Genomic DNA, 16,406 nt, shown 5'->3' on the forward strand with positions numbered 1-16,406 from the left:
AGCTACTTTCCTTTTTGTTGCACACACCTTGAGTGGTGCAATGGCGTCTAAGGTACTTCTGCATCGGTTATCCCAATTGGGGAAGAAGCTATCCGAGTTGACCCTTCCGTGACTCCTCATAAATGTCGGGGTAAACTTTTGTCTCATCTGGTTTGGAAGAAGACCCCTGAAACAGCAGCAGAGAGGAGGCGCATCCGGCAGCTTCCTCTCAGAGATCCAGTTTCTGATATTGACCCTTTTATCACGGTCTCTGAATATCGCCATGAACTTGTTTTGAATCCAGCCTTAAAGCATACGCATGAAGCTGCAGCTGAAAGAAGGCGGTGTGGAACTCCCAAGCTCAGCGCTCCCAGCCAAACTTCTGAGTCCAGCTTGAGGGGTGCTCCCAGCCAAGCTTCTGAGTCCAGCTTGAGGGGCGCTTCCAGCCAAGACTCTGATGCCATTCCAGGTCCTAGTCCCGGTTCAGCTCCTGATGCCAGTCCTGGGTCGACCTTTCAGTCCTGTCCGGGTTCCTGCCTCGGTTCAGTTCCTGAGACCGGGCTGGGCTTCCAGCCCAGGACTTTTTCTTCAGATACTGCTCTCGACTGTTGGATGATGCTCCAAGCGTACTGGGATAGACTTTGTTCTGATCCAGCCTTGAAGAATTCCCCAGAAGCTGCTGCTGAAAGAAGGCGTTCGGTGGTTTGGATTTTTGAGAAACCCAGTTTCTGCTCTTGATCCTTCTATCACACTCTTCGAGTATCACTGCAAGCTTTCCTTGGATCCAACCCTTCGGGATACTCCTGAAGCGGACACTGAAAGAAGGCGTTGTGGAAGCCCCGAGTTCAGGGCTCAAATGCAGGTTTTGTGGAGCCTCATGGGACCTGGGCCAGCTCCGGTTCAGAGTTCCGCTTCTAGCCAAGCCTCTGAGTCCACGCCGAGTTCCAGTTCCAGCCACGATGCTGAGTGCACTCCGAGTTCCAGTCCCAGCCACGATGAGTCTACTCCGAGTTCCAGTCCCAGCCGAGATGCTGAGTTCATTCGGAGTTCCAGTTCCAGTCAGGGGCTGAGTCCATGCCAAGTTCCAGTTCCAGTCAAGAGGCTGAGTCCACTCCGAGTTCCAGGTCCAGCCCAGATGCTGAGTTTACTCCGAGTTCCAGTTCTAGCCCAGATGCTGAGTCTTCTTCGAGTTCCAGATTCAGTCAAGATGCTGAGTCCAGTTCTACTTCCAGCCCTGACGCGGAGTCTAGGTCGAGTTCCAGTGCCAGCCAGGATGTTGAACCAGGTTCCAGCTCCAGTCAAGAGGCTGAGTCCAGTCAGAGTTCCGGTGCCAGCCCGTGTGCGGAGCCTACTTCGAGTTCCAGTCAAGACTCCGATTCCAGTCCGGCCTCCAGTCCTGTTTCCAGTCCGAATTCCAGCCCTGATTCAAGTCCTGATACCGGTCCGAGTTCCAGTCCTGATTCTAGTCCTGGTGCCGGTCCAAGTTCCACTCCGGATTCCATTCCAAGTTCCAGTCCGGAGTCCAGTCCTGATTCCAGTCCTGAGTCCAGTCCGGGTCCCAGCCCCGGTTTGGTTCCTGACTCCACTCTGGGTCTCAGTCCAACTACCTATGGTCATGTGTGGAAACTCCTCCGCAGGTTTCACCATTGTTACCCATGGAAACCTGAACGCTCCCGTAGGGACACGGGAGCCTTGAGGATGAGGTACTGTCACATCTGTGGTCATGACCCCTCTCAGGTATACCTTATTTCTGGCAGTCGGCTTCTAAGCTGGCTTCTGTCTGTTCTTTCTAAGTTAGCTCTGTCTCTGTCTCTGTGTGCTGGCTGCTTCCAGCATGGCTCTGATTGTTCCTCTGGTCTGCACCTGTGTATGTTGAGCCTCTCTATGCTTCAGTATGCTTTCTGCCTGCTTCTTGGTTTGTGCTCCTCTCGCCCTCTGGTGGCCAGAACCGGTGGCTGCCATGGACTGTCTTGCTGTCCCAACCCGTTCCAGACTTCAGCCCGGTCCATTCCGGATCTTCCAGGCTGCCAGACTTGTCTTTCTTGTTTGTTTTTTTTATTATTTTATTTACAAGTTTTAACAAATTATTACAAGAACACTTGTAAGTGAAAAAATGGAGAAAAGTATACATATTTTCATAGGAAAATCAATATATAAGAAAACTACTTAATCTCATCCATTTCAAGTCCACAATTTAGGAGAAAAAACAAGGTACAATTCCAGGAAAATAATTTTTTCATGAATACAAGATCAAGAAAAGAAGAAGAGAACATAACATGCCTTATATTCCTTTTTACGGAGTAGATGTAGACAAAGCCTGGAATTGCTGACTAGAACTAGCCGCTAACTTAGAATCAAGAAAATTATTCAACTGACATGCATCATAGAAAATATATTTGACTGAACTAACTTTAATCACGCATTTACATGGAAAATTTAACCAGAATAAACCTCCTAACTGTAATACCCTTGGACGGAGTTTCAGAAACGCTTGACGTCTCCTTTGTGTGACTCTGGCTATATCCGGGAAAATTCTAATTTTTGTATTCATAAAGAGATCCTCTCTATGGCGAAAAAATTGTTTAAGAACCCAGTCACGGTCGGGTTCTAACACAAAGGAGACAATCAATGTTGCAGGAATTGTTGTCATTTCTTCTTTTTGAAGTTCTTGTGTTAAGTTCAGCATTTCGAATGAGGCATCAGGTCTTTGTTCTGGTTGGTCCACTACCCCCTCTTGTTTCTCAATTTTATATGGAGGCAAATAATAAATTTTAGAAATCGGAGGGTATGCTTGTTCTGGAATCTTTAATATTTCTGATAGATATTTTTTAAACATTATTAGTGGAGCCATTTGAATTGTTTTTGGAAAATTAATCAACCTAAGAGTTTTAGCTCTTAGTTGATTTTCCAAATTTTCAGTCTTTTGGTGCAAAATAATGTTCTCTTTTATCAAGTTTGATTGTATTTGTTGTGAAGTTTTTAAAGCTTCATTACATGAAATTAAAGTTTTTTCGGTGTTACTCATTCTGGTTTCTAAAACTTCAATTTTTTCCAAAGGCATCTGAGTTACCTGTAGCACCTGAGATATCTTCTGTGTAAAAGAGTTCTCAAGTCCCACCAAGGCTTCCCAAATCGAGTCAAGGGTTATATTCCCAGGTTTAGTAGGCAAAAATGACTTACTGGGTATAGCAAGCTCAGTCAAAACTCTCTTCATTGTCTGCTCCTTGGTCCCAGCCAGCAATTCCCTAGGTCTTGCTCCTCCGACTTCCACAACCGGTAGTTCCTGGTCTGCTGCAGTTCCCTCAGCTGAATGCACTTCCAGGTCAGAGACACTGAGTGCTTCCTGCCCCTGCTGTAGACCCCTTGCCGGCATCATCGGAGGACTCCGCTGCTCGGGGCTGAAGGTGATGTCGGCCTCAAGCTGGGGGAGCAAAGAACCTCCCATTGCTCCCTCCTGCAGCGAGGAATCTTGCCCCGGCATTCTCACCGGCAGCGCGAAACGGTCCATCGGTCCCGAAATCACGGCAGCTGTGGAGGGAATCACCCGCTGCCTGCCCCTCCGTTTCGGCATCGCAATCAAGGTAAAAAAGATTTTTTTTCAAAGAATTGAGGGGAAACGGGTAACGAGCCGTCTGGCTAGCGTTCCCTTCCGGACGCCATCTTGTTTTTTCTCCGAAACATCGTCTTTCTTGTTTGTGTCTGAACAGCACCTGTAGCTGCCTTGAGATTGCTGCAGCTGAGCCTCAGCTGCTGATGGGCTTTATTAATCACCTAGAAACTTCTGTGTTTGCCTTTGCATCGTCTAAGTTCCCTGGTATGTTAGAGTGCTCTGTGCACTTCAGCCTAGTCCAGTTCTAGTCTGAGTTTCTTGCTTGAATCTAGTTAGCTTGTGTGTAGCTTAATTCTAGTTAGCTTGTGTGTAGCTTTATTCTAGTTGACAAGTGCAAAGTGATGCATGTGGGTAAGAGGAACCCGAATTATAGCTACGTCTTGCAAGGTTCCGCGTTAGGAGTTACGGATCAAGAAAGGGATCTGGGTGTTGTCGTCGATGATACGCTGAAACCTTCTGCTCAGTGTGCTGCTGCGGCTAGGAAAGCGAATAGAATGTTGGGTGTTATTAGGAAGGGTATGGAGTCCAGGTGTGCGGATGTTATAATGCCGTTGTATTGCTCCATGGTGCGACCGCACCTGGAGTATTGTGTTCGGTACTGGTCTCCGTATCTCAAAAAAGATATAGTAGAATTGGAAAAGGTACAGCGAAGGGCGACGAAAATGATAGTGGGGATGGGACGACTTTCCTATGAAGAGAGGCTGAGAAGGCTAGGGCTTTTTAGCTTGGAGAAGAGACGGCTGAGGGGGAGATATGATAGAAGTGTATAAAATAATGAGTGGAATGGATCGGGTGGATGTGAAGCGACTGTTCACGCTATCCAAAAATACTAGGACTAGAGGGCATGAGTTGAAGCTACAGTGTGGTAAATTTAAAACGAATCGGAGAAAATTTTTCTTCACCCAACGTGTAATTAGACTCTGGAATTCGTTGCCGGAGAACGTGGTACGGGCGGTTAGCTTGACGGAGTTTAAAAAGGGGTTAGATAGATTCCTAAAGGACAAGTCCATAGACCGCTATTAAATGGACTTGGAAAAATTCCGCATTTTTAGGTATAACTTGTCTGGAATGTTTTTACGTTTGGGGAGCGTGCCAGGTGCCCTTGACCTGGATTGGCCACTGTCGGTGACAGGATGCTGGGCTAGATGGACCTTTGGTCTTTCCCAGTATGGCACTACTTATGTACTTATGTACTTAGTTAATCTGTGTGTAGCTAGTTTTGGTTCTCTTGCTTATTTCCTAGTCTTGCCTCTGGTCTGTATTCCTGGCTTGGGTTTCTTTCTTAGTGGCTGCTTGGCAGCTTTCAGTATTGCTCTGCTCCCTGCCTGTATTTCTCAGCTACTGGAGCTCCAGCCATAGCTCTGCTCCCTGCCTGTATTTCTCAGCTACTGGAGCTCCAGACATAGCCCTGCTCCCTGCCTGTATTTCTAGCTACTGGAGCTTCATCCATAGTCTTGTTCTCTGCTTGTATTTCTCAGCTACTGGAGCTTTACTACTACTACTACTACTACTATTTAGCATTTCTATAGCGCTACAAGGCGTACGCAGCGCTGCACAAACATAGTGTCACATCCATCACTCCCTCTGGTGGTTCCACCACTGGACGCGGGAGCCGGGGTCCTTCGCGGCGAGGGCCGGCCCTCTGGAGGCCGCGGCACAGAGCTGGGGCTCGCCGCGGCGATGGCCGCCCAATCCGGGGTCGAGGTCATGGGCCGGCAATCGCGGCTGCCGGGCTTGCGATCGCCGGCTATGGGGGCAGTACTCGCGCCAGTGGGGAGTATGGCGCCGAGACGCGATGGCCGGTGTCTCTTTCACTATCAGGCGTGGGAACCTGAAGCGCCGCCTCTGAAGAGTTGGATTGGGGGGCCGGTGCCGTGGTCCCGCCTGGGAGGTCAGATGGAGCCAATCAGAGGGATTCTGTTAGTGGCCGGGTTCTGATTGGCCGGCCATGTCGGCGGGGGCTGGGCAGCTGAATGCGGACGGTATTTAAGTAGGCCTGAGATAGGACCTTGCTTCAGGTTCTGTTTCCCGAGGCCAGTCTCCGTGTGTTCCAGTTTTTGGTTTGTTCTTCTTGCTCACCTGGTTTTGACCTTTGCTTTATTTTTGGACTTCTCTGCTAGCTGCCTGCCTTGACCTATCGCCTGGTTCGACTACGCTGTGAGCTACCTGCCCTGACCTGTTGCCTGTTTCACTTCGCTGTGAGCTGCCAGCCCTGACCGGTTGCCTGTTTTGGACTCTTTGGTTTTCCTCCTGCCCTCCTGGTTCCAGTATTGGTCAGCTTGTCAACCCCGCAGTTCCGGAAGTCCCGTTGGCCGCCTGCAGCTGGGGGCTCAACCCTCGGTGAACGGCGGTTGCCGCGGGTGAAGACTTGGGGTTGCACGGCTGTCCTCTGAGGTACTTCAGGGCCTTGCGGGACCTAAGGGCTCACCATCTCGTCAGTCAATTCACATAGACGAAAGACAGTCCCTGCTCAAAGAGCTTACAATCTAATAGACAAAAAATAAAGCAAATCAAATCAATTAATATGTACAGGAAGGAAGAGAGGAGGGTAGGTGGAGGTGAGTGGTTACAAGTGGTTACGTGTCAAAAGCAATGTTAAAGAGGTGGGCTTTCAGTCTAGATTTAAAGGTGGCCAAGGATGGGGCAAGACGTAGGGGCTCAGGAAGTTTATTCCAGGCGTAGGGTGCAGCGAGACAGAAGGCGCGAAGTCTGAAGTTGGCAGTAGTGGAGAAGGGAACAGATAAGAAGGATTTATCCATGGAGCGGAGTGCACGGGAAGGGGTGTAGGGAAGGACGAGTGTGGAGAGATACTGGGAAGCAGCAGAGTGAGTACATTTATACGTTAGTAGAAGAAGTTTGAACAGGATGCGAAAACGGATAGGGAGCCAGTGAAGCAACATGAGGAGAAGGGTAGTATGAGTAAAGTGACCCTGGCGGAAGATGAGACGGGCAGCAGAGTTTTGAACCGACTGGAGAGGGGAGAGGTGCCTAAGTGGGAGGCCAGCAAGAAGCAGATTGCAGTAGTCTAAACGAGAGGTGACAAGGGTGTGGATGAGGGTTTTGGTAGAGTGCTCGGAAAGAAAGGGTCGGATTTTATGGATGTTGTAAAGAAAGAAACGACAGGTCTTGGCAATCTGCTGGATATGAGCAGAGAAGGAGAGAGAAGAGTCAAAGATGACCCCAAGGTTTCGAGCTGAGGAGACAGGGAGAATGAGAGAGCCATCAATAGAAATAGAAAACGGGGGGAGCGGGGAGGTGGGTTTGGGGGGGAAAATGAGAAGCTCGGTTTTGGTCATATTTAATTTCAGGTGGCGTTGAGACATCCAGACAGCAATGTCAGACAAGCACGCAGAAACTTTGGTTTGGATGCAAGGTAGATTTGGGAGTCATCAGCATAGAGATGGTAGGAAAAGCCATGGGATGAGATTAATGAACCAAGGGAAGAAGTGTAGATAGAAAAGAGGAGGGGACCAAGAACAGAACCCTGAGGTACGCCGACAGGCAGAGGGATAGAAGTAGAAGAGGAGCCACCAGAGTGAACACTAAAGATGCGGAGGGAGAGGTAGGAAGAGAGCCAGGAAAGGACAGAGCCCTGGAATCCAAGTGAGGACAGGGTATCGAGAAGTATGCTGTGATCGACAGTGTCAAAAGCAGCGGAAAGATCAAGAAGAATGAGGATGGAATATTGACCTCTGGATTTAGCCAGTAATAGGTCATTGGAGACTTTAGTAAGCGCAGTTTCGGTTGAGTGGAGAGGGTGAAAACCAGATTGTAGTGGGTCAAGAATAGCATGTGAGGAAATCAAGGCAGCGGCGGTGAACAGCACGCTCAAGTAATTTGGAGAGAAAAGGAAGGAGGGAGATGGGTCGGTAGTTAGAGGGACAAGTAGGGTCGAGTGAAGGCTTCTTAAGGAGAGGTGTGATCACAGCATGTTTAAAGGCAGCAGGGACAGTCGCAGTGGAAAGTGAAAAGTTGAGAATGTGACAGATAAAAGGAATAATTGCAGGAGAGATGGCATTAAGAAGGTGGGTGGGAATGGGATCAGAGGAACAGGTGGTACATTTTGAGGAAGAAAGGAGAAGTGTAGTTTCCTCAATAGTAACTTCAGGAAAGGAGGAAAGGGAATGAGGGGAAGGAGAGAGTGGGGAACGGACTAGTGGAGGGAGAGGTGGTGAGGTAGAGAAAGCAAGGTTTATCTTTTGAACCTTGTTGTGAAAGAATTCAGCAAGGGTCTGAGGAGATAATGAAGGGGGAGTTGGGGGAGGGGCACCTTGAGGAGAGAGTTCAATGTGGTGAAGAGAAGTCGAGGATTAGAGCCAAGAGAGTTGGTCAGTTGGATATAATAATCCTGTTTGGCACGTAAAAGAGCAGATTGGAAGGAGGTCAGCATGAACTTAAAGTGTAAGAAATCAGCAAGGGCCCAAGATTTCCGCCAGAGGCGTTTGGCGGAGCGGGTACAGGAACATAGGTAGCGGATATTAGAAGTCAGCCAAGGTTGGGGTTTTGTACGCCTTACAGGGCGGGTCATCAAAGGTGCAAGAGTGTCTAAGGAAGAGGATAGAGTATTGTTGTAGGAAGAAACAGCCTCGTTGACAGACGTGGATGGTGCCACAGTAGACAGGAGGTTTGAAACATGGGAGGATAGAGATGAAAGGTCAATATCGTGAAGATTCCTAGATAAATTAGATAAGATAGGATGGGACTGGGAGGGAGGAGATTTAAGTGTGAAAGTTATAAGATGGTGATCAGAGGAGGGAAGATCAGAGGCAAGGAAACTAGAGGGTGAACAGTTGGAGGAGAAGATGAGATCAAGACAGTGACCATTTTGATGAGTGGGGGAGGTGGAGCATAGTTGGAGATTAAAGGAGGACGTTAAAGCGAGTAACTTGGAAATATAAGAGTTGGAAGGATCATTAGCAGGAATATTAAAGTCACCAAGGATGAGAGAGGGGGAGGAAGGATCATGGAAGAAGGCAAGCCAGGCGTCAAAGTCACTGAGAAAGGATGAAAGGGACTTATTAGGGGGACGATAAATGACCACTATTCAAAGAGGCAGAGGAGAGAAAAGGCGGATAGAGTGGACTTCAAAGGAGGAAAAACAGTGAGATTGAGGTGGAAGAAGGGGTTGAAATCTGGAGGAGGGAGAGAGAAGTAGTCCAACACCGCCCCCATGGCCAGCAGGGCGAGGAGTATGTGAAAATAGATAACCGCCATGGCACAGGGCTGCGACTGAAGCAGAGTCATCAGGGCAGAGCCAGGTTTCTGTTATGGCGAGCAGATGGAGGTGACGCAAGATAAAGAGGTCCTGGATATAGGCGAGTTTGTTACAGATAGAGCGGGCATTCCATAGGGCGCAAGAGAAGGGCAGAGGAGAGGAGGGGAGTAGAGAAATAGAGATGAGGTTAGAGAGGTTGCGGTGAGATCTGTAGAGTTGGGATAATAGTTGGTGAGGGGGGCTAGGATTAGGATTGTACTGGATTTTGGAGGGGGGGATGTTAAAAAATGACCAGGCCTGGGTGTCAACTACCCTAGGTACCCCACTGCTAGCTACACTCAGGCTAAAGCAAACATTGCAAGCACAGTAAGTTTTGGTCATCTGCCCCGTAGTGGGCTACTGCAGGGAAGAAGGCAAGCAAGTCAACTCTGGACTGTAAGTGGCTGTGGGCTAAAAATGTGCATCCCCCCTTGCTAACTGCAATAAACTGTTAAAAGGCATTACCAATCACTTTGGGGTAGGTGATTTTCCTTTCACTTTTAACGTCTGTGTATCAAACTGCTGAGGCCTGAATTCAGTAACAGCCTTTCCCTATGACCAAGTAAATTAGGCCCAAACTGTCTAAGACAAAAATGCCCCCCCCCCCTACTCGTGGCTGAGCACGTGATCGGGGGATTCCCGTTCTCTGGCGTGAGGTCACCTTCTGCCTCAGCCAATTAGAGAGCATGAAGGCAAGCAAGCTGCCTGGGGAATTCCACGGAGGGGGAGAGATCTCCAACGGCGCCTAGGGAGAGAGTTAGTGGGACCGAGGTGGAGGTGCGGGGAGATTCGACACAACAGGAGAGAGAGAGGAAGCCCTGGAGAGGGAAGGAGACCAGGGCCGGAACCCGGGCAGTGACACCGGGACCGGAGGCAGAGCCATGAGAGATCCGCGTAGCGGGAGGGGGGAGCCTGGGTCCCAGTGCTCTCCTCGAGTCAGCGCTCTCAGCATAGGTAAGGCCACAGGCTTACATCAGGCAGTGGCTACATGACGTGTTAAGAGCTTTCTGTAAGTCTGTCGGGAATCCTCAGGAGACGTCCTTTATAATCACATACATGTGAAGGTAGAGCTGCTTTTCAGTTATCTGTGCAGTAATCCTGCCCCATGTATCCGGGATGGTATTGATACAGTAGCAGTCCTCATTTTCACAATGACGGGAGAAACTTTCAAACACTTTAAACAGTAACTATGATCAGGAAGGACAAAAGAATTGGGATGCTGATACTTATTGATGCTGCTGGTAGGGCTGCTTTAGCAGCTGTCCGTGCTGATTCGGTCTGTCCTTTTATACCAGTTAATTTGTAGTCCTGGCAGATGTAAGGCATGGCTGAACATAAGTGAATCAAGTTAAGCCAAAAAATCTCTTCCAACACAATTGGTAAAACAGGGCTAGTGGATATCTTAATAAAGCTCTGGAGAGAGGGGGGTAATAAGTTTCTGCCTCTCGAAAAGGTTGTGTGTTGATACTCTGACAACTGCTGAAGCTTTGCTCAAAAAAACAAAACAAAACCCAACAAAAACCCTTCAGACCTTTATTGCTGCTCTGAACCGTGTCCGTGACCATCAGTGGAAAATCGGTTTTGGGCATCCATTTATTTACTTATTTTTATTTATTTATTACATTTGTATCCCACATTTTCCCACCTCTTTGCAGGCTCAATGTGGCTTATAATACACCATGAATAATGGAAATGCATGATAAGATAGATATTTAGTATTACAGACAGATCTTCAGTGACATGATTATGATGAGACAAGCTATGCTAAATCTTTTCTGGATACTTGTGGAGAGGTTTACATTTGTTGGTCTTTGTGGCATGCCTTGTTAAAGAGATGGGTCTTCAGTAGTTTGTGGAAGTTAGTAAGTTCATAGTTCGTTTTTAAATTGCGCGGCAGCGCGTTCCAGAATTGTGTGCTCAGGTAGGAAAAGGTTGACGCATGCGTTAGTTTGTATTTTAGACCTTTGCAGTTGGGGAAGTGAAGGTTGAGGAATGTATGAGATGATTTTTTGGCATTCTTGGGTGTTAGGTCTATCAGGTCTGACATGTAGGCTGGTGCATCCCCATGAATTATTTTGTGAACTAGGGAGCATATCTTGAATGTGATGCGTTCTTTGATTGGGAGCCAGTGTAGCTTTTCTCATAGGGGTTGAGCACTTTCATATTTTGTTTTACCGAATATGAGTCTAGCTGTAGTGTTTTGGGCTGTTTGGAGTTTCTTGATTATTTGCTCTTTGCAGCCAGCGTATAGTGCGTTGCAATAGTCTAGATGGCCAAGTACCATTGATTACACCAGGTTGCGGAAGACGGACCTTGGGAAGAAAGGTCTTACTCTTTTTAATTTCCACATTGAGTGTGTGTGACAAGTTGTCCCCATGATGTGTAATTTGAGGATGAGGCAAAAAGCAGCAAAATCCAGTATGGAAGATAAAACAAGGCAGACCTTATAAAAAAACACAGTTTTTATTAATAGATTAACAGTATCCAGAAATTTAACATAAAATGCCTGATTGGCCATGTTTTGCCAGTATAAAATAGCTGCATCAGGGGCAGTGTTTTTATGAGAGACTGATCCCAGAATCTAGCTTGCATATGTTTTAACATTTCTACCAGCCAAGCTCTTTTTGGAATTTTATATAAGCTGGTGACCCACTGCTCCTGATGCAGTCATTTTATACTGGTGAAACATGGCCATGTTGGGCATTTTATGTTAAATTTCTGGGCGCTTTTAATCTATGAATAAAAACTGTGTTTTTTTTATAAGGTCTGCCTTGTTGTTTTATCTTCCATTTGAGGATGAGGTAAATATTTTTCCTGAAATGTTATACTGAATACTTTTGGATAACAGGGAAGGGTACAGTTCTATAATACATGGGCATAGTTGGGTGGGGGGGGGCATTGCCCTCCCCAAATGAGCTGCCCTTACCTGGGCAGGGGTAGGAACAGAAGCAAACATCCACCATTAGCTTCTTCTCCCAGCTGCTGCTGTGGCAGCCTGGAGGAACTGCGGGCTTCCGTGCTCTTCCCATTCCTTCCCTGTCTCTCGCTCACTTCCCCCTTCCTTCCTCCTTGGCAAAGCATAATGAAAATGTGCACAGGGCTTTACTCTTGCTGCAAGCGCTGCTGCCGGCTGCCCCCCTCCTCCCTCACCTGCCTCATCATGTAAGTTCCTGTTTCCGGAGAGAGGAGGAGGGAAGCCAGCAGCAGCGCACGCAGGAGCCGGCCCCATGCACGTTTTTATTTTGTTTTGTAGCTGCGTCGGGTGCAGGGGGATGGAGAGAGTGAACGAGAGGCAGGGTAGAGCATGGAAGCTCATGGTTCCTCCAGGCAGCCACAGCAGCAGCCAGGCGGAAAATCTAGTATGGCGCCTATGTCCCTAACCTTGCTGGGGGAGAGGCTAAAGAGAGTGAGCGAAAGGACAGGTAAGGTGGGAGAGAAGAGATCTGGGGGGGGGGGCTGGAGAGAGCGAACGAGAGGACAGATGAGGTGGGGGAGAAGAGATCATGGATGGCTGTATCAGGGAAGGGGATTGAAAGAGGGCATTCTAGATGGAAGGAAGAGACACTGAATGGAATGGGGAAAGTCTGGAAAGAGTGAATTGAAGAGGATGCACATATGATGTATATGCTTGGAATAAACTTCCTGAGCCCACACGCCAAGCCCCTTCCCTGCCCATCTTCAAATCTTTACTCAAAGCCCACCTCTTCAATGTCGCCTTCGGCACATAACCACCTCCTTCGGCACATAACCATTATACCTCCATTCAGGAAATCTAGACTGCCCTAACTTGACATTTCGACCTTTAGATTGTAAGCTCCTTTGAGCAGGGACTGTCCTTCTTTGTTAAACTGTACAGCGCTGCGTAACCCTAGTAGCGCTTTAGAAGTGTTAAGTAGTAGTAGTAGTAGGATGGGGGGGCAGTGAATACAAGGGGGAGGCAATGGAATGGGAGAGAGAGGGGGAGATGCTGGAGGGAAGGAGGAAGGGGAGATGATGAAAAGGAGTGAGAGAGATGGGTGATGCAGTTAAGGGAGAGATAGAGGGGGGGATGGCTGGAGGTAAGGGGGAGGGGAGACACTGGATGGAAAGGAATATGAGAGATGGAAGATGCTGTAAAGGGGGAAGAGAGAGGGGATGACTTAAGAGTCAGGGTAATCCATCCAAGGATAAGTGTCAAAAACCTTTAGTGGAAAAAATGTGGTTTATTAATGCACATGACAAGTCCATAAAGCCACAATCATGTGGTCATAAAGTGCAAACAGCCAATGATTGCAGAACAGGGTTGAAAATCTCTGTCATAGGTTCATGAACTTCAGTAGAGTAAATGAAGGTAGTTACCAGGGAGTACACAATGTGTGGGTGATAACGATGCTGGGCCCTGCCTCCACCGTGTTGAGTTTTTGTTCTATTGAGACCACTGTTTTGTAATCAGTGGATGTTTGAACTTTGAAATGTACTTCTAGTTGAAAAAATGTGCTTTATTAATGTATTCATCCTTGAACTATCCTGACACTTTCTAGGTCATCCTCGCTGTTTTGTTATATTAGCTTTTGGATTTCTGATCTTTTGGATTTCAGTTTCTATATCTGTAGTATTGCTGTATGCAGAGTGTGATTTCATGAGGTTTCCAATTCAGTGTTTTTGCCTTCATATCTCTATTACTGATCTGTGGTCCCTTCTTTTATATTGTTTAGGGTCTGTCTTTGTTCTACGTATGTGGCCAAGGTGTGGTATTCTGTTAGCATGTATCTATGTAGAGATCTTGTTGCAGTCCTGTTTGTTCTGTTTTCTCATTGGGTGGCGTATTAGGGCCCACTCAGTATAATTTACAGTGCTGCCTTTTCATGTATAACGTTGTTACAAGGTTGTTACTCTTTGAGTCCTGGGAGTTAGTGCTGTTATGGTATAGTAAGGTTCTGAGTGTGTGTTTGCATAAGTTTGTGCATAGTGTGATTGTGTGTTGGCCTTACTGAGGTGACACCAACAGTTTAATTTTAGTTTATCATAACATCAGACATGGTGTTGAATTGTTCCATAGATGTGTATGTTGGTAAGTGCTTGAAATAATTGAGTTTAAAATATGATATGTCATTTATGATATACTAGGAAAAAAGGCCCATTTCTGACACAAATGAAATGGGCGCTAGCAAGGTTTTCCTTGAAGTGTGTGTGTTTTACAGAGTGTGTGTGAGAGTGAGTGTGTGATAGAGAGAGAGTGAATGTGTGAGTGTGTGTGACAGAGAGAGAGTGAATGTGTGAGTGTGTATGACAGAGAGAGTGAGACTGTGTGCGAGAGTGTATGTGTGTGTAAGAATGAGAGTGTGTGCCAGGGGCCCCCTCCCCCCCAGTTTCAGGGTCCGCCCGCCCCCCCCTCCAAGTTCCAGGGTCGGTCCTCCCTTCCATCCACCCAGTTCCAGGGTTGTTTCCCCCCTCTCCCCCTCCCAGTTTCAGGGTCTGCCTGGACCCCCTCCAAGTTCCAGGGTCCGCACTCCCACCCACCCAGTCAGTTCCAGGGTCGTTGTCCCCCCCCTCCCTCCCACCCACCCACCCAGTTCCAGGGTAGTTGCCCCCCTCTTCCCCCCCCCCCAGCCACCCTGCGATGTTTAAGTGAAAAATTAGGGAGCTGTGAGTGTGTGTGTGTGTGAGAATGAGAGTGTGTGCCAGGGGCCCCCTCCTTTCCTCCCAGTTTTAGGGTCCGCCCTACCCCCCTCCAAGTTCCAGGGTCATTGCCCCCCCTCCCTCCCAGTTTCAGGGTCCGCCTGGCCCCCCTCCAAGTTCCAGGGTCATTGCCCCCCCTCCCTCCCAGTTTCAGGGTCTGCCTGGCCCCCCTCCAAGTTCCAGGGTCCGCCCTCCCTCCCAGTTCCAGGGTAGTTGCCCCCCCTCTTCCCCCCCCCCCCCAGTCACCCTGCGATGTTTAAGTGAAAAATTAGGGAGCTGTGTAGTGTAATAAAACGTGGCTTCATTGAAGTGAAGGGTTCGTAAGGTTCGTCAGATTTGTCAGTCTGTCACCATCTCTCTCGGCCCTGCCCTCGTGCCTCTGATAGGTCCGCTGCCCTCGATGTTAAAACGTGATGACGTCGAGGGCGGAGGACCTATCAGAGGTGCGAGGGCGGGGCAGAGAGAGATGGTTACAGAGCGACGAACCTTATGATCCTTACGAACCCTTCACTTCAGTGAAGCCAAGCCACGGAGTCAGCTTCAGAACGTTGAAGGTGCCTTTTATTATAGTAGAGATAAATACATTTTTACATGCATATGAAGGCATTACTTGTCAATAACCAGCAGCCCTTCTTTAGGACTCGGTCTCTTCTCCACCTTGACAAATTGTATATACCGAATGCACTGTGAGAAAACCCTTACTCGCTAGCCTTCAATTTCACTAATTAGGGTACTTTTCACTGTTTGGGATGGACCACCCTTAGCATCTCTGTACTCTGGTTCAGCATCTTCCTTCCCTCCTCTTTTACTTTTTTTCTGTGTGTTGTCAGACAATTATGGATGTAGGCCCCACCCCTGCCCCCTTTAGCCTTCCCAAACACCTGGGCCACTGACTGCCTATGCTCACCTCTTTAAACCACCTAGAAGTATAAATCCATTTCTCTTCAAAATCTTACATGAAGATGTTAGCAATCAAGGCAGCAAAAGCTGCACCCTGAGAGGAGGAAGTGACGTCACGCTAACATATGGAGCAGTGAAAACGGAGCTCCCGTCTACCAGCTTTAAAATAGCGATCATTTAGCGCTCTTACCCCCAGGGGAATGATAGAAGAAGCAGATTCCGGCAGGTGAAGCAAAGTGGAGTCGAGCGATGTCACAATCTAAGCTTAAAACGCCGGATTTAGCAGCGTTTTCATACCAGCAAAAAGAAAGAAACGGAGGGCAGGTGGCGGAAGAAAATGGCGCCCATGCCTCGAGAGCAGAGCAGACTAACCCAGAACAAGCACGAGGCAACCTGCCGATTGAAAGAACGGAGGTTGAGCCGGCGATTTGAGCGAAATTATGCACGTGGTTTCAAGAAATAAAAACAGAACTCAAGGAAGTACGAAGGGACTTTGCACAGCTGAGTTCAGAGTTAAGAGGAGAAATAACAGAGCTGGGTAACCGAGTGATAGAGGTGGAAAATAATCAGGAAGAACAAGCAGAAACAATCAAGGCAGTAGAGCAGCAAATCAACGAGAGAAAAACAGAAACCAGGTACCTCATGGACAAAATCGAGGATCTGGAGAACCGGAGTAGGCGCTCCAATATTAGAATCCGCGGCGTGCCAGAATCTCCCAAATTTAACAACTGTGAAGAGGTGGTGCAGTCTATTGCAGCACAGGTATTGTCCACAGAGGATAAGCCATATGATAAAGCCTCAGTTCGACTAGAACGTGCACACCGCGCACTGGGCGCGCAAAAATCAAACCAGCCTAAAGACATTGTGGCGTGTTTCACAGACTTCAAAGTTAAAGAAGCTGTGATGAGGAGGGCGAGAGTGGCGAGCCCCGTGACGTGGGAGAGTTACCCGATTGAGTTATATCAAGATCTATCTGCAATGATTCTAAAGCGCCGGGGAGAATTG

At 48.0% G+C, this 16,406-nt stretch overlaps 1 protein-coding gene across 5 annotated transcripts in view; it reads left to right on the plus strand.

The window, feature by feature from the left end:
• Positions 1–9,557: 9,557 nt before the first annotated feature.
• Positions 9,558–16,406, plus strand: part of RELB (RELB proto-oncogene, NF-kB subunit) — a 321,053-nt gene continuing 314,204 nt past the window's right edge. For all 5 annotated transcript variants that reach the window (XR_003943711.1, XM_030217493.1, XM_030217497.1 and 2 more), the window contains exon 1: positions 9,558–9,797. Coding sequence is in view for 4 of the 5 variants with exons in the window: in XM_030217493.1 (XP_030073353.1) it covers positions 9,725–9,797 (73 nt within the window). In the remaining variant the exon portion in view is untranslated. The remainder of the gene's footprint in view (positions 9,798–16,406) is intronic.

This window comes from Microcaecilia unicolor, chromosome 11, assembly GCF_901765095.1.
Source record: "Microcaecilia unicolor chromosome 11, aMicUni1.1, whole genome shotgun sequence".
Classification (NCBI taxonomy): Eukaryota; Metazoa; Chordata; class Amphibia; order Gymnophiona; family Siphonopidae; genus Microcaecilia; species Microcaecilia unicolor.